The sequence below is a fragment of the Sorex araneus genome, chromosome 3 (genome assembly GCF_027595985.1).
Source record: "Sorex araneus isolate mSorAra2 chromosome 3, mSorAra2.pri, whole genome shotgun sequence".
In the NCBI taxonomy this organism is placed as follows: domain Eukaryota; kingdom Metazoa; phylum Chordata; class Mammalia; order Eulipotyphla; family Soricidae; genus Sorex; species Sorex araneus.
Window position 1 is genome coordinate 26,584,295 of NC_073304.1, and position 17,470 is coordinate 26,601,764.

General features: G+C 59.7%; 1 protein-coding gene across 1 annotated transcript in view; it reads left to right on the top strand.

The window, feature by feature from the left end:
* The first annotated feature begins 1,477 nt into the window (after window positions 1-1,477).
* Window positions 1,478-17,470, top strand: part of LTBP2 (latent transforming growth factor beta binding protein 2) — a 96,484-nt gene continuing 80,491 nt past the window's right edge. Inside the window, exons 1-2 of the mRNA XM_055131041.1 lie at window positions 1,478-2,046; window positions 9,558-9,628. Of these exons, the coding sequence (XP_054987016.1) occupies window positions 1,613-2,046; window positions 9,558-9,628 (505 nt within the window). The 5' untranslated portion in view covers window positions 1,478-1,612. The remainder of the gene's footprint in view (window positions 2,047-9,557; window positions 9,629-17,470) is intronic.

The window sequence follows — 17,470 nt, forward strand, 5'->3', positions numbered from 1 at the left end:
GAGCGAACTCTGAAAGTCTTGGAGACAGTGCTTCAGAGGCAGGATGGTCCTGCACTGGGCCGTGAGGACTCTGTGCAGGCTGAGAGGAACCAGAGCGTCCTATGCAGAGGCACTTTGAAGCTGGGGTCAGGACAGATGCCCTAGTGCCCCCCCTTTGGGTTTAGGCTGAGCCGTCCCAGCAGTGGGCAGGATGGGGAGGTGGACACTGGCACTCTTCTTACCTGCTCCCCACTCGCGCCTCTCCAAAAAAAAAAAAAAAACTGCGCTTGCAGAAATGCAGGGTGACCAGGCCTTCGGCTCTCAGGGTGAATCAGGGTGAAGGACCACGAGACAAGGACCAACTGGTTGGCTGGGGTTCCTCAGAGGGCTGGCAACTGGCATGCTTGCACCCCTGCCTCCTCCCTGTCAAGCCAGGACGATGCGAGCTGATGCGCACACACACATGCACACGCACACGTACACACACGCTCAAAGCAGCTCAGAGAGGGGTCGGTGAATTCCTAAACTGGGTGAAGCCCAAAGGGGGTGACTCCCTGGAGGGAATGAGGGGCTGGTGTGGGAGTCCCAGTAAAGGACCTCTGAACCGGGAAGCCGAAGGTCCGGATGACATTCCCCACTGAAGCACACTTTGAGTGGCCTGATTCCAGAACGCCCAAGTTCATGCATCTGCGGAAAAAGGGATCGGGCCGGCCGTGGCCTCCTGAGCCCCGCCCCCCCCCCCCCCCCCGCCACCCCCCATACCCATCCTGACGCAGCAGGAAAGGGATTAAGATCAAGGAGCAGAGGCGGCCGGGTCCCTGCCAGGAGCGGGAAAGGCCACACCGACCAGCAGAGGGCGCGCGCCCCCCAGCCGACCTCTCCGTGCTCCCGCGTTCTACCGTGGCAGTCGCCGACCAGCAGCTCCGCGCTCGCCCGCACCCGGGAGGGCGCCCCCTAGTGGCCGGGGTGGGAAGCTAAGGGTTTTAAGGCGCCTGTCGCTCGGGTCCTGGGGGTAGGGTGGGGGTCTTTGTCGTGTCTTGGCACCTCTCGTGGCCGCCTTCAGAGCCTCGAGGCTGCAGCCTCGGCCAACCAGGCGGCGGTGCGTCTCCGAGGTGAGGGACCGCAGGTAACATCCCGGACAGATCGGACAGATCGACAGTGGGAGCTGGCGCGGGGCAGGGCAAAGGCGCCCCCTCCCTGGCAGACGTCATCCCCACCCCCCTGTCTCCCAGGCCTCGGGTCAGCCCTGGTTAACCCCAGCTCCTCACGGGTTAACCCCCCTCGCCGCCCGCTCGCTTCGCGGTGCCAAAGTGGGTGTTGCTGGAATTCCTCTCTCCCTCTGCCGTAATGAGGGGGGCTGAGCTGTCCCTCCGAGGAGGGGGCATGGTGTGGATAAAAGAGACGAGGGGTGGGGGGAGAGAAGCCCTGGAGGAGGTTCCCCCAATAAAAGCCTCCGCTTCCCCTGCCGAAGGCCACAGTGCCGGGGAACCGGGCGAAGGTGCGGCGGCGGCGGCGCGCGCGGCTGGAGGCTCGGTCGGTGCGGGCGCGGGGCTGCCCGGCGAGCCCCCCGCGGTCCGACTCCACGTCGAGGGGCGCAACCCCCTGCAGGTCCCGCGGCTGCCCCCCACGCGCCATGCGGCCGCCGACCCCCGCGCGCTGGCTGCCGCTGCTTTTGCTGGCCCTGCGGGCCGGCCTGGGGCACGCCCAGCGGGACCCGGCGCGCGGCTCCGAGCCGACGGGCAGCCGCGCCGCCGCGGCCAAGGTGTACAGCCTGTTCCGCGAGCAGGACGCGCCCGGGCCGGGCTCGCGGCCGGCGGCGGAGCGGGTCCAGCCGGCCGGGGGGCGCCCCCGGAGGCCCGGCGAGGCGGAGGCCCGGAGGCCGGCCCGCGCGCCGCCGTCCCCGCGCCGAGGGCAGCCACCTGCGCAGACCTGGCCGCGCCGCCCGGGACCCTCGGGCCCGCAGCAGCCCGCACCGCGGCCCCGCGCCGCCCCGGCCCGCCCGCGCCTCGGGACCCCACAGCGGCCCCGGGCCGCGCCCCCGCACCCGCCGCGAGCGCGGCTCTCGGGGTGAGCACCGGGCTGGGCATCTCGGGGCGGGTGGCTGGGGAGGGAGCTGCAGTCGGGGGTACTGGGGTGCGCCGGGCCCTGGAGGGGAGCCCCAGACCAGGCTGGGGGGCGGCGGCGGCGGCGGGGGCCGGAATCTGTCCCTCCCGCATCCGGGCGGCGGGAAATGCGCCCCGCGCCCTGGTTCCCAAGCGGGCGCTCCGCGTCCCGCGCGCCTTCGAAGACTCCGCGGTCCGCGTGGGCCAGGCAGGCGCCCGCCGCGCGCTCCGAGCCCTGCGGGAACCGCACACGGAGCGCGGGGAGCGGGAGCTTGTCGGGGCCTCGGGGTTGCGGAGCGTGGGGGACGCGGGCGAACTGGGGCTCAGGGAGGCAGGGGGCGTCGGACGTGCGGGTTGGCATGGGCTGGGCAGGGTGGTGGTGCGGTGGGCAGGAAGCCTGTCTCGGGGCGCCGGCACAGTGGGGAATAGGGGGGTGGTGCTTGTGCGTCGGTGCCTGGAGGTGCCCGCGCGTCTCGCGCACCTTGCAGGTCTGAGCGCTCCCCCTCACGCCCCTTTTTTGCCCTCTCTGGGAAAAGGGGCGCCGGTTGCATGCCGGGGGTCCCCCTCAGGAGGCTCCCCAGTTATTTATCGGGATGGCCCTGGTGGAAGGGCTCCAGGTATCTCCGGAAATGGGTGCTGGTGGTCTCGAAGGACGCTGGCAGCCCCTTTTGGCTAGATCTGACTTACGAGCGGGTTGACTCTTGCAACCCGCTTCTCAGCCCCGAGGACGGTCCGCCCTGCGCTTTCCACCCTCCCCCGGGGCCCCGGCTGCGGAGTGAGTTACTGGACCGGGCCGCCTGCCGGTGTCGTTCGCCCCTTTCCGGGTGGGTCTGGGCTTTACTTCTTACGAGCCCCGGGGGACGGGCTCCGCAGGCTGGTGCTGGGAGGGAGAACCGTTGAACGACTTAAAATCATCCTGGGAAAGGAAGCGGTGAACTCGCTTTCTAGTACCGGAAGCTTTGTGCGTGTGAAACCTGGAGCAGAACGACTCAGAGGAGGCCACTCGGTTGGGCTGAAGCCCCTTGGGGCTCCGTGGGCAGGGGGCAGGGAAGCAGCGGGGACATGACAGAGACGGTGCAGAGACGTCCAGGATCAAGAGACTTTCACTGTTGTCCCTGGCCTGGGCCCGAATGCAAGGTAACCCAGGAAGTTTCGGGGGCTGGGAGCACCGTGTGGGACCGATCTTGGGGGACGCTTTCTGCTGGTGGTCCTTTCCAGTTTACCCCCACGTGGGGGCTTGGAGGCATTTAGGCAGTGTTGGGAACGGTGAGGACTGGGCTGGGAACCTTGCAAGTTGGGGACCAAGGTGGTGCTGAGCGAAACATTGTCCCCACAGAAAGGCAGGCAGATGGGCGCAGATGTGTGCAGACTTGGGCCGTGCCAAGCACAGGTGAACATCCTGTCCCGTTCTGGGGTTGGCACTGCCTCCAGATTCTCTTTGGTTAAAGTTGGGTTCCCCTGGCACTGGTTTCAGCCTGCCCCTGCGAGTCAGCTGGATCCGGACAGAGTGGCAGTGTTTCTGGTCTACTGGCTTCTTCTAAGCAAGGTCATTAGGGCTAAGGGCTTGTGGCCAGGTGGACCACTCGGGTCATGTGAGCTGCTCAGGGCCAAGGACCAAGTGCCACCTGCTGGTAGAACTTAGAATCGTGGCACTAGGAATTTCATTCCTTCAAATGTTTGCATCAGGCACTGCTCGGGTCAAGAAGTACCAGCTGGGTCCTGGGGAAGTTGTGCCGTGGGGATCTATTGCACGTGATGGGTATTTTAAACATGTGCCAGGCACAGAACTAGAAAATGACAGTTTGAAGGGAACTTCTATTTTTTTTTAATTTAAAGTTATTTTTTTGGAGGCATACCACGCCGTGCTCGTGAACCCAGGGCTATTTCTGATGGTACTCGAGGAAGCCATGAGGTGTTGGGAAGGAAACCCAGGACCTCACATATGCAGGCTTTGCTGCGCCACACCCTGCAGTGCTTACAAGGATTTTAAAAGCCATTATTTTCCTGTATTCGGTATTTCTTGAACTTGCCTCATCGCATACCACTTTCAGAATATTTTCCCTCTTGCTTTATTATTTTCTTTAAGTCCATATACAGTTAAAACAATAAAATTCTGCGCTTGGTATATATTTTTTGCCACACATGGCAGTGTTCGGAGATTACTCCTGGCTCTGTGCTCAAGGGGTCATTCCTAGTAAAGCTTGAGCGACCATATAAGGTATCAGGAATTGAAACTATTTCTCTGACCCAGTGTTTGATCTATTTGAACTTCTTCACGTTAGCAAATTGTGTACATATATAAGATATTATTAATAATATATCTTGGGGCCAGATTCAATCCTGGCATCCCATATGGTCCCCTGAGCACTGCCAGGAGAAATTCCTGAGTACAGAGCCAGGAGTAACCCCTGAGTATTGCCAGATGTGACCCCAAAACAACAACAACCAAAAAAGTCATATAACTTAGAACCTAGCTTTATCAAACCTGAATATTTCAGTCTATTTTGCTTCCTTTTTTTAAAAAAATTTTTTAAATTAGGGGTCATCTCCTGTGATGCTAAGTTCAGTGGAGTGGGCTTCATGGTTACACTGGGGGTCACAGGAACACAGTCTGGCAGTGACAGGCCAGGGATTGAACCAAGGGCCTGGGTTCTACCATTTGCACTAGCTCCCTGGCCTGCTTCTGACTTTTTGGTTGAAATTTCTCTAAAAATTTGCCTCCTGGTCTTCAGAGTTAACCATCGCCCTGAGTTTACTTCTGATTTTGATTTGTTTTTATGCCATTATTACAGATGCATGTATCCACAAGAGAAACAATATTGCCATGGAGCATCTTAGTGAATAAGTGATACCAGATGGGACCCCAACCTGCTTCCTCTCTACCTTCTTCATTAGATTAAATACAGTTTTTCCTTCTCAATAGATTTCTGAGATTTAGTCACATTAATTCAACTAGCTCAGGTTTAATCATATATTAACAGTTGTATATTATGCTATTGTCCGAATATATGGCAGTTTATTTACCCATCCTCTTTTTGGACATTTCTCTGAGCTACGTTTTTTAAATTTTTTTATTATTACCCATGTTGCTGGACTTATTTTTCTGCATTTTCTTTTTTCCAAGAAAACTTTATATCAAAATCAAGTGTTGAAAATAGCATCACTTGAGGCTAAGGGGATATTATGATGTGTGGGGAGCTTGCCTTGCCTGTGGCTGACCCATGTTTAATCCCTGGCACCCCCTTTGGTCCCTGGAGCCTGCCAGGAGTGATCCCTGAGCACAGAGTCAGAGTAAACCCTGAGGACTGCCAGATATGGCCCAAAACAAAACGAAAGAAAAAAATCCTTGGGTTGGAATGATAGTGGGGAGGGCATTTGCCTTGCACATGGCCAACCCAGGGTTGATCCCTAGCCTTGCATCCGGGCCCCGGAACCCATCCAGAGCTCATCCTGGAATTCAGAGCCAGGAGTAACTCCTCATGGCTGAGTATGTACCCCTACTCTCCCCCCAAAAATGCAACACTGTCACTGTCATCCCGTTGCTCATTGATTTGTTCGAGCGGGCACCAGTAACATTGAGAGATTTATTGTTACTGTTTTTGGCATATCCAATACGCACGGGTAGCTTGCCAGGCTCTGCCGGGCGGGCGTGATACTCTCGGTAGCTTGTCGGGCTCTCCGAGAGGGGCGGAGGAATTGAACACGGGTAGGCTGCGTGAAAGGCGAATGCCCTACCGCTGTGCTATCGCTCCAGCTTGAAAATGAAAAGAAAAAAAAAAACCCACCAAGAAACAGTGTCATGTTGGGCAGATAGTACAGTGGGTGGGACTTTGCCTTTGTTTGTGGTTGACCTGATCCCACGACCCTGAATAGTCACTGGAGCCTGCCAGGAGCAATCCCTAACTCCCATTTTTTTTGGGAGCACTAACCCCATTTTTTTTTTAAAGTGTGGCCCAATTTTTTTTTTTTAGAAAGGTAGTGGCTGCAAATTTTATTTATTTATTTTTTTGCTTTTTGGGTCACACCCAGCGATGCACAGGGGTTACTCCTGGCTTTTCACTCAGGAATTACTCCTGGCGGTGCTTGGGGGACCATATGGGATGCCGGGGATCGAACCCAGGTCGGCCGCGTGCAAGGCAAACGCCCTACCCGCTGTGCTATTGCTCCGGCCCAATTGCAAATTTTTTTTAAAAAGAGTAACTAAATAGAATTAGAATTAGTTTAATTAATTAATTAATTTTTTTCTTTTTGGGTCACACCCAGCGTTGCACAGGGGTTACTCCTGGCTCATGCGCTCAGGAATCACTCCTGGCGGTGCTTGGGGGACCATATGGGATGCTGGGAATCGAACCCGGGTTGCCCACGTGCAAGGCAAACACCCTACTCGCTGTGCTATCGCTCCAGCCCCAGTTAGAATTAGTTTTAAAAAGAAGAAAAATAGTTCCACTTGAATGAAGAGAAGGTAGGTGTAGGAAAACAACAATGAAAACAAAATGTTCTCAAATTCTGCATCTTTGTCTCAGGAAGCCAAGCGGTGGTGTGTTCTGTGAATAGGGGGCGTTCTGAACGGGGGTTCTGTTGAACAGGGGGAGGCACAACCTCAGACACTATTTCCCATGACTAACAGGGTTAGAAGGTCACAGGAAAGGGAATCACTCCCCACGGTGACGCAGCATTGTCAAGTGTTCGGAAGGGGCAATCGAAGCCCCTTTCCCACCCTAGGGCTCTCTTCCTAAATTTAGGCAAAAAGCCCACAAAGAGGAATTTGAATGTGGACTGTGCGTGTGGTGGGGGAGGGGGGGGCGGGGTTACTGTGTTGACCCTCGAGGTACAAAGAGGAATCAGCAAGGACCCTCGAGACCCCAAGGAGGAGACAAATGCTGCCTCCCCGCCCAGACAATCAGCCTTGAATGATGGCAGCGGCCGCCGGTCCGGGGGAAGAGATGTCTGGGGTGACTTTACCCCCAGGAGGGGACATTGCATCTGGGAGTGTCGGAGTATGCGAAGGATTTCAGCTGGCAGAGGAGAGGGAAGGGAGGCTTTCTAGGCAGAGCGGCTTACTCGGAGGCTTCCAAATGTGACCATAAATGGCGCAGCTGGGCACTGGCCAGCCTCACATCCTTGGAAGAGCCCAGTGCTGACTGTGGACAGTCTCAGAGATGAGCAAGGGGCATGCTTACCCACGGGCGGCTTCTCACAAAGGACTGGACGGACAGCACCCGTTCCTGCCTGTCAGCTAAATGGTGCTGGATCCGGGGGGGATCCCTTCGCTGAGAGGGGTCCCTGGGTTCAACCGAGTCTCAGAACCTCGGATGTGTGCCCCCACCAGTCAGGTCAGCTGCTCTCAAGCCGGCCAGGTTTCTCTCCGTGACCACTCCCTGGGCCTGTGGCCCGGACCAGTCCCGACGAGAAAGGGTCGTCCAAGCTCCCTGCTGGGTATCTGACCCCCTGCCCACCATCCCCAGAGAGCGGTCCCACTGCCAACCTGGCAGCCTTTGATTCTGGCCAGCCCTTCCAGGGACTGTGATGGCCTTAAGGGACCGCCTGGGTAGGCTGGACCCGCCTGGCTGTGGCCCCGAAGACACCCCTGCTTCCTCGCCCAGCCCTCCCCAGTCTGCTCACCGCCCTGAGGGTGGGAAGGACACTAACCCCTTCCAGGAAACTCCCAGGAACCCGGTAGAGGAACCTGTACCCCAGAACCAGAAGACCAGGATCCTCGCGGGAGGCAGGATTTCGGAGTCCAGTAGCTGCTGAAGGCACTGGTCCATAGAGGCTTCTGGGTGCCACCGTGGCATAACCCCGGGCCAACGGGACATCCTGGGAGGCAGTGGGGTCGAAGGGGCAGCTCTCACAAGCTGCAGGGATTTATTCTGCATGTTTTATGGGGCTGCTTAAGGCACACAGATGTGGGGGTCCGCTCAAACGTCTAAGATGCCCCAGACGCTCCTCGTGCTGGCCACAGAGGCTGCGTGGAAGCCCCTGGCTCTAACCTTTGCCCGGTTCCATGCCCTGCACCCCACTCCTCCAGTCTCAAAGGATTGGAAAATACTTTCTTTTCCTTTGGGGTTTTTGGAGCACATTGCAGGCAGGAGCGATAGCACAGCGGGTAGGGTGTTTGCCTTGCGTGTGGCTGACCCGGGTTCGAGTCCTCCGCCCCTCACGGAGAGCCTGGCAAGCTACCGAGAGTATCCAGCCTGCACGGCAAAGCCTGGCAAGCTACCCGTGGCGTATTCGATTTGCCAGAACCAGTAACAACAAGTCTCACAATGGAGATGTTACTGGTGCCCGCTTGAGCAAATCGATGAGCAATGGGATGACAGTGCTACAGTGCTCAGGACTTCCTCCTGTCTCTGTGCTTAAGGGATGACTCCTGGCAGTGCCGTGCTAGGGGTTGAACCAGGGTCAGCTGCATGCAGAGCAAGAGCCCTACTCCCTGTACTATCTCCTTTGACCCAGAAGACAGTCTCGAATGACACAGCCTGTGCCAGGGAGGCAGGGGATGCCCAGAAGTCTCCAGGAGGGGCCCCCTATGGCACTTAGACACTCACAGCTTTGGGCTGGGTGTCAGGCAAGTGAGGGACACCAGCCTCGCCTGAGAGCCCAGTTCAGATGGGTGCCTCTGTGCTCATGATGGGCCAGTCTCATGGGTGGGCGCTGTGGCAGTGCCCAGGGGAAGCGAGGGGCATGGGCCCCCCTCCATAGCGGCCCTGCGCTTGCCCAGGGAAAGCTCCGCCCCCACAGAGATGAACCCTCTTGAGTGCTGACCCTTGCTGCTCTCACCCAGTGCATAGTCCAGTTTGCATGCTCATTTTGTTCTGGGGAGCCATGCCCGGGGTGGTCAGGGGTCACTCCTGCTAGTGTCCAGGGGACGATATGGCGCTGCGGGTTGAACCTGGGCCTCCTACCTGCATCCCCACCTCTTTCAAATTTGGGCCAGACCCCGCTGTGCCTGCCCCGTGCTGTGGGCCTGATGGTTTGGTACTTGGAGGTCCCTGGGGTCACAGAGCCGGGCCAATCCCTCTGTGGGCGAGTGACACGGTGAGGCAGCTCTGTGTGTCTCTCAGCTCCTCCTGGGGACCAGCATGTGCTGGGCCAGGACACCCGTGTTCATCTGGGGGAGTCGCGATGGCATGTCCTTAGGGTGCGGGCAGCCAGGGGCCCTCTGAACTTTGTTCCGGGTCATACTCATGGCCTCAAGGCCCTGTCGTGGCCACCAGGGGAGGGCACCCTGTCTGAGGGCTGCCCCCACCCACTGCCCTCTCTCCTCACCCGTCGGCACGGGCAGGTCCCCAGCTCTGTGTGCAGAGAATGAGGGGGTCCCTCCACGGCATGCAGAGATGCCCCCCCTCAGATTCCAGCTTAGATCCACAGGATCGTCTGCGTGTCTGGGGGTTCTGCCAGGCTCTGGGGGCCGAGGGGGGCACCCTGGGTCTCCGTGAGTTGGACCCTCTGAGCTGATCTGTCGGTGCCCTGCAGGAGGAACGTGTGCGGGGGACAGTGCTGCCCGGGCTGGACCACAGCGAACAGCACCAACCACTGCATCAAACGTGAGTGCCCCCTTCCGCCCCCTCCCCCGGTATGCGGAGACCCCCGAACCCAAGGCCGTGCCTCCCCAGGACACCCCCTCGCCAGTAGTCCCAGGCACACGTATGTGTGAGGGGCCTGGCTCCCGCACCCCATCTCTCATCTGGGGGTGGGGGGCTTTGTTCTCTCCCACCACCTGTGGCTGGGCCTTCTGAACTTCGGAGCCCAGCTGGTAATAGAGATGGGGGCATTGGGGAGCCCCTCCTGGGCCTCTCCAGCCCCACAGGTCTTGGGCCAACCCCTGTCCCGCCTAGGGCCGCCTTTGCTGTCTGTTGGGCCCCAATTTCCTTCCTGTCCCCAGACTCCGCCAGTGGCTCTGTGCAGTGAGGTGTCCGGCCAACCCTCTGGGTCCCCAGCCGTGACGGAGGCCTTCGTCTTGGTACTCCTGGACCACCCCCACTCCCCCGCGAGCTGCCGAGATGGGGATCCCCGAGGAGGGATGCTGGGTCTCTGCCTATTGGGGTCTCAGGAAAGGCACCGAAATGCATCCCAGAGAGCAAAGGAAAAGGGCTGGACTTGGGGAGGGTCACTCGTCCCTGGCGCTTCTCTTGCCGAGCAGGGTGACCCCTCTCTGGAGAGAGGCTGGCGAGGGGGGCGCCTGGAGCTAGAAGCCAGGGTGGGGGACGAAGCAACGTAGGTGATTCAAGCCCCGCTGGGCCCGCTGAGCAGAGTGGGGGTCGCCCCACCGGAGCACTGCAGGGGGAGCCTCCCATAGTGGCGTGCACCCCCAAGTCCTCGGGGGTCTTGTTCAAGTGCAGATGCTGCTGTGGTGGGGTCACTGTGAGCAACGGGACCTTGGGGGAGGGAACTCAGGGCTGGGGAACCGCAGACTGGCACAGAGACGGGGCAGGAGCAGGGCGCCTGAGCCGCATCTTGAGAGTCTGTTTCCCCAGAGGCTCGGGGTTTCCCACGGCCACTGTGTCAGCCAGAGTGTCTCTCTGGGGAACCGAGGCGTGCGTGTCCTGGCATAGCAGCGCCCTTCCCACTCTGCCCGGGGCGGGGGGTGGGGTGGGGTGGGGGGAGACAGGTGTGGGGGGGCCTCCGTCCCTCTGCCCTTCCTCTCCCCACTCTCCCCTGCTGCTCTCCGTGGGGGAGGGGGGGCGTTGACCCTGCATGCAGCCTGGCTGTTCTCCTGGAGGAAGGAAGAGCCGGTGGGCTGAGCCTTCCCCCTTCCCCCTTGGCACCGCTGCCCACTGGGGGGCTGTGCACCTCTCCCCTCAACCCCCCCACCACCCCGGCCCAGAGTGCTGCAATTGTGGCTATTTTGCTGTTAATGAGCTTAATGAGAACCACGTGGGCCACGGGGTTTGGCCACGGGGTTTGGCCCCGGATGGCGGGGCAGAGAGGGAGCGCTGCAGAATGTGGGGGTGCCTGGCTCCACACCCCGCTAGCCGGCCCCCTGCTCTGTCTCCCCCTCCTTCCCCACAGCTGCCCTGCTGGCAGGAGCCGCAGCTGCCCTGCCAGGGAACTCTCCTGACTCGGCCCTGCAGTTTCACACATGTGGGCGCCTCCCCCAGCAGGAAAGGGGGCGGCAACCCCCCCCCCCCACACACACACACTGCCAGGAGCGGGGACCGGATCAGCCCCCTGGTCACAGGCTCGTATCTGTAGGCCCACCTGCCGTCCAAGTCAGGTCCCCCCGGGGGCCCCCTCGCCTCCTCGCACATACCCCAGCCCCAGGTTGTTGGAACACCTCGCCAGGCCCCCTCCTGCGGCCTCATCCCTGTCCAGTCGCTGGACCTTGCGGGACCACCGTGCTCGTGGCTGACCATCGCCGGAAACCAGTCCCTCTGTGCGTGTTTAGGGGTTTGTGAAGGCAGCAGACTGGGGCCTGGCTGGCTCAGCCTGGGGACAGTCGGGGGGCAGTTGGGGGGGGAGATGGAGAAGCGTGGGGTGCCAGGGTCCTGTGGCGTGTTTGCTTTTGGCTTGGCAGGGATCTAGCCCCGGTTTTCCCCTGTGCCAGGCCCATGCTGCACTGCTGAGCACCTCGCTGGCCAGGTGCCCGGGCCCGGCGCGTAGTCTGGGCCTTGAGACGGCTGTGCTGTCTTCCCAGACACGCTCACCCGGCACTGCCCTGACACATGCATTCCCGGAGCCCCCGTGGAGCAGGACGGGAACATTCTCTGACTCTCTCGGAAGTCCAGCTGGATGCGCAGGCCCAGGCTGTTTGGGGGAGGGGAGGGCAGAAGGGGGTCCCTGTAGGGGGCGACGAGGGGCCTGGGGCTGCCTTTCTCCCCCCATCCCCGCTGCACACCCCTAGCAGTCAGGCTCAAGGTGACGGGCTTTAGCTTCTGGTGCCGACCCTAGGAGTCACAGGTTCGAATCCCAGCTGTGGCCTCCGGCAAGTGACTGACCTTCCTCCTGTCATCGAGGTTCACCCACGTGTCCTTGCCCTGCCTGGGACCCTATGAGGACGCCCGGGGAGAGTGCTCTGGTGCCACCCAAGGACGCCTATAGGCAGGGGTCTTCCCCATCTTCGGGGAAGATGCGTCTTCCCCATCTTCGGGCGGGGGAGGGGGGGAGCTGTGATTTGATGCTGCAGCCCAAGCGGCTTGAGTGCTTTGGGACTCAGCTTCGTCTGGGTCATGGGGCGAGCATTGGACCCTGCCTGTGCATCACACGAGGGGTTGGGGAGCGACTGTCCCCCTGGAGGGCTGGCGTGCTCCATGCACCCCATGCGTGCCTGGCCCTGATCTTTTTTTTTTTTTTTTTTTTTGCTTTTTGGGTCACACCCGGCGATGCACAGGGGTTACTCCTGGCTCATGCACTTAGGAATCACCCCTGGCGGTGCTCAGGGGACCATATGGGGTGCTGGGAATCGAACCCGGGTCGGCCACGTGCAAGGCAAATGCCCTACCTACTGTGCTATCACTCCAGCCCCTGGCCCTGATCTTTTGGGCAGCAACGGTGGTGGTTTGCGGGCCCCCAGCCCGGGGCCCCGAGGCCTGTGTGCACTGGGGACCAGCCCTTCCAGAACACCTCCCGGTGTTTCAAGAGGGGGCTGGCTCTCTCGGGGCACCCACAGGGCAGCGCCCTCCGCTCTGCAGGGCAGGGCTCCAGCCCCTCCACTGTCCTTATTTGGGGGGGCCGCCTTGATTTTGCATAAAGCACTTTCCTGCACTGTGCCCCCCCGCCCCCGCCCCTCGTATTCCCACTCCCTACATCCCCACCGTGCCATGTCGCTGAGCCAAAGGAGGAGATTGACCAGGTACGAGCCCAGCTCTGGAGCCAGACCCCCCCGGTTCACAGCCGTCTGCCCCATGTCCTTACACCCAAGGCTTGCTGCTGTTTGACTTTCGTACCTCTCTTAGCCTCAGTTTCCCCACTTGACCCAGGGGCTTGGAAACCGTCCAGGTGCATTTCTAAATATAGAGATGCATGCGAGGGTGCTGGAGAGGCAGCACCGGGTGTGAGGCACTTGCTTTGCACGCAGTCGACTCCAGCCCCACCCCTGGGGAACACACCTGGGAGTGACCCTGCAGCCTAGAGTCGGGGGGGCATCTCCAAGCGTTGCTGGGTATGGCCTCTCACAAACCCTGCCCTCCCCCAAAAAAGATGTGTATAAAGAAGCGAGCACTTTCCTCGTGGTAAGTGTCGGACGCATGTTAGGGACAAGGCCAGGCCAGACCTGGACGGTGCCAGGACTGCAGGGCTCTGAGGAGAAGCGCCAGGAGACAGCCCTGGCAGAGAGGGCACTGGGCAGGGCCCCGGGCAGTAGTCATGCAGCTTCAGGGGCGCAGGTGGGCACCCCAGGCCTCTGCTGCACTGAGTGTTTAGGATGCTCTGAGCCTTAGCTCCAGAGGCTGCCACTGCCCCCTCATGACAGCCCGGCGTGGCCCCCTCTACATGTGTGCCCCGGTGTCCTTCAGCCACCTGGTTCCTGGTTATTTCCTTCTCCTCTCCCAGCTCCTGGCTCCTTCTTTCCCACTCACCATCATTATGTTGGGCTATCCCAGAACTTGCCCCCAGGGGGGCCCTGGGGCCATAATGAGGGTGAGTTGTCCCCCTCGACTGAGCCCCACAGACCCTGGGCCTTGACAGCAGCGGCTGTAGGGGTTGCTCTGGGCCTGGGGCCAGCTAAACCCCCGAACCCCTTTCACCCTGCCAGTGGCCTGTGCCTGGTCTGCCCTGGTCCTTCCCATGTCCCTCTGGCCCTTTCTCCCAGCACCCCCCTGTTGGGTTTCCCAGGACTGGGTCCCGAGCCCTCTCCCTCCCACCCACCCCCCGCCCCCGTCTTTGCGACGCCCCTTCTGGAGTGATCTAATGCATTCCCTCGCGTGTAAACATCAGCGGCGCGGACACCGCCCAGACGGGGAGATCTGTCTTCAGCCAGCCTCGGGCCGACCTCCAGCCTCAGCTCGCCGCCTGCCTGCACCGCTTCGGCTCTCGAGGCCTCCCAGACCTGGCAGTCCCAGCCTGTCCCAAACGAGGTCTGGATGTCACTCCCTCTGAGCCGTCTCGCCTGCCAGTCTCGCCCACGCTGTTCCCCGGGCACCCCCGGCTACCTGACTGCTCAAGTCGGACTCCTGGGGGCCCCTGGGGACACCCTCCCCTCGCCGGGGCTTTCTGTATGAACCATCCCCATGCCCTGCGTGTTTGCCTTGTGGATGTGTGTATCTCAGGAGACCATTCGCTTCTCCTGTCGTACCTCTCGCCTAGGGAGCAAGCAAGCTGGTCTGGGTGAAGAACTCAGGGACAGGGCCCCGAACCCTGGCCTCCTGCCAGCATAATGCCCAGCTCAGCCCGGGGGGGGGGGGCTCGCACACCACCGCCCGCACTCCAGCTCACTGCCATACCCAGCTGGGGGGCCCCAGCCTCGTCTCTCAGCCCCTGCACCCTGATCCCAGCCAGGGGTCTGGAATGAGCCACTTCCAGGCCGTCTCTTGCATCGGCCGAGCTCCCCGCTTCCTCCTCGGGGCTCCCACCCCGATGGCATTCGCTCTGGACCTCAGCCCACGTGTCCTCTGTCACCCACGCCCTGGTGTCGGGTGTCCCTATTTGTCTGCTTGCTTTGTGACAGTCTCTTGCACTGAAAAGCTCCAGGAGGAAAAAAGGACAGAGCGTGCCCAGCTTGGCTCATTGTCCTGGGCACAGTGTCCATGTCGAGGGCACGGTCATGTGGCGGGTGGGGGGGACGGGGGGGGGGGGGACACTGAGGCTCAAAGAGGGAAAGAGATTGGCCCAAGGCCCTGTAGCCGGAATTCAGGCCGACCACTGGCCTCTCTCCTCTGTGTTTCTACCTTGACCTTGGCTGGACTGTGAGTGCAAATATGACCCTTCCCTCATGACGTTTGGGGGGCTGGTTATGGAGCCAGTGGGCTGCGGGACATCATGCCCTTTCACTGTCTCCAGGGGAACATCTGGTACTGCGGCCTCTAAGGCTCCCAGCCAGGTCCCAGACTGTGAGATGAGGTGAGGTATGTTTGTGTGCATGTGCGTGTGTACATGTGTGTATGCATGTCATGTGTGAGTGTGCATGCATGTTTGTGCATGCATCTGTATGTGTGTGAGTATGCATGCATGTGTCCATGTGCCCATGTGAATGTGTGCATGTGTATGTGCATGTTTGAGTGTGCATGTATGTGTATGTGCATGTGTGTATGTGTGTCCACGTGCCTGTGTATGTTCATGTGAGTGTGCATTCAAGTGCCTATGTGTATGCGTATGTGTGTGCATGTGTGTGGGTGTGTGTACATGTGCCTGTGTGAGTGTGAGTATGCATGTGCATGTGTGTGCATGTGTGAGTGTGTGTACACGTGCCTGTGTGAGTGTGAATACGTATGCGCATGTGTGTACATGTGCCTGTGTGTGAGTATGCATGTGCATGTGTGAGTGTGCATACATGTGCCTGTGTGAATGTGAGTATACATGTGCACGTGTGTGCATGTCTGTGCAAGTTTGTGTGGATGTGCCCATGTGCATGTGAGTATGTGCATGTGCCCGTGTGTGTGTGAGTATACACGTGTGTGTGTGTGTGTGTGTGTGTGTGTGTGTGTGTGTGTCTTCTGCTTGATGCAGGAGATAGGGGCAAACCCCAGCCCGTCCAGTGATATCCTCCCTCATGCCTCGCAGTCTCTCTGCCCCAGCCCCGGCCCCCAGCCCCAGACGGGCCCAACATTGCGGCATTTGTTAATGCGATTAGCAGGGCGGTCCGAGCTGAGGGGCTGGGGCCAGGGTCTGACTCACACCTCCCCTTCCTCCCCTCCGGCCGCCAAACAGTAGAGGCCCCTTGGCCTGCCAGACAGCGTCTGCGGAGCTGCTCGAGGGGCCAAGAACTGCATCTTTCTCTCATTAGAGGCTTTTATGCGAACACAACTGCTATTTTGGAGCTGGGCGCTTCGCCGGCCCCTGAGCCCCTGTCCAGTTTCCAGCCACCCCCGAGCTGTGGTCTGGGCTCAGCTGCGGTCAGCCTGAGGCCCTGACTTCTCCTACCCTGGGAAGGCCACTGGGCAGAGCGTGCATGGAGAGGCGAGGTGTCCAGCGCACATTCTTGGACACCCGGGGTGTCCGGGGCACACTGGGACTTCCTTGGCCTTGGGGGTCCCTGACATTGGGGCCCCCTCTGTGTGAAAACCGATGACCAAGCCTGTGCAGAACTAGCTTAGGCCACAGGAAGAACCCCCACAGTGAGAAAATTCAGAGACCAGCAGGAGAGAGCCAAGGTGGGCTGCCCTGGGAAGGACTGAGGTCAGCGGTGAGGGGGGCAGGCACCGGCCCGTGGGCAGAGGCCTCAGTGTGGAAGGCGACTGGGCTCTGTCTCCGAAGGGGATGCTGGGCACCAGAGAGAAAGTACAAGAATTAAAGCACTCACTTTGCACACAGCCGACCCAGGCTTGGTCCCTGACACCTCCTATGGTTCCCGAGCACTGCTAGGAGTGATTCCTGAGCACAGAGCCAGGAGTAAGCCCGGAGCACACCTGGATGTGATTTTTTTTTTTTTTTTGGCTTTTTGGGTCATACCCGGCGATGCACAGGGGTTACTCCTGGCTCTGTACTCAGGAATTACTCCTGGGGGACCATATGGGATGTTGGGATTTGAACCCGGGTTGGCCGCATGCAAGGCAAATGCCCTACCCGCTGTGCTATCACTCCAGCCCCCTGGATGTGATCTTAAGCCCCCCTCCCCCTCAAAATTCAAAAGGGGACCAGGTGCTGGTTGGCAGGGCCCTGCGCCACTGGCCCAGGCTGAGGAAAGAAGGTAGTTTAACCTGACCTGGCAGAGCAGAACTTCGGGTGTTGGGGAGTTGGGCCCGAAGTCTGATCTGGACCCAAGGCTCATCTCCCAGGAAAGAAGGGGTACACTTGAAGGAGGAGGGGGCAGGCTTGAAGGGCTCCCTCTAAAACTAGTGTCTTATCAAATAGGAACAGATGAAGGGAGTAGGGGGCTCTGGGATCCAGAGAAAGGGCTGATGATGAAATGCATACTGGGCTGGGTGCATCAGGGGAAGGGACCCTGTGGCCATCTGTCTACTCAGGTCTTCACTGTTGAGACCTTTCCCTGGGGGCAGGAGTTGTGGCCAAGTTTACAAGCAACCTGGCTTCAGTTTCGGGGACTTGCCTGGCTTTGTTTGTTTTCTTTTGAATAACTCGGAGTGGATCACATGCTTATTTATTTTAATTGGTTTGTTTTAAATTGAATTGCCGTGAATTACAAAGATACAAAGATATTTGTGATTGCGTTTCAGGCATATATTGTTCCGATACTGATTCCTTCGCCAATGTCCCCTACCCTCTACCAATGCCCCTGTATTTAAAAAAAAAAATTGTGTGTGTGTGTGTGAGGCTGGGGGATGAAATCCAGGAGC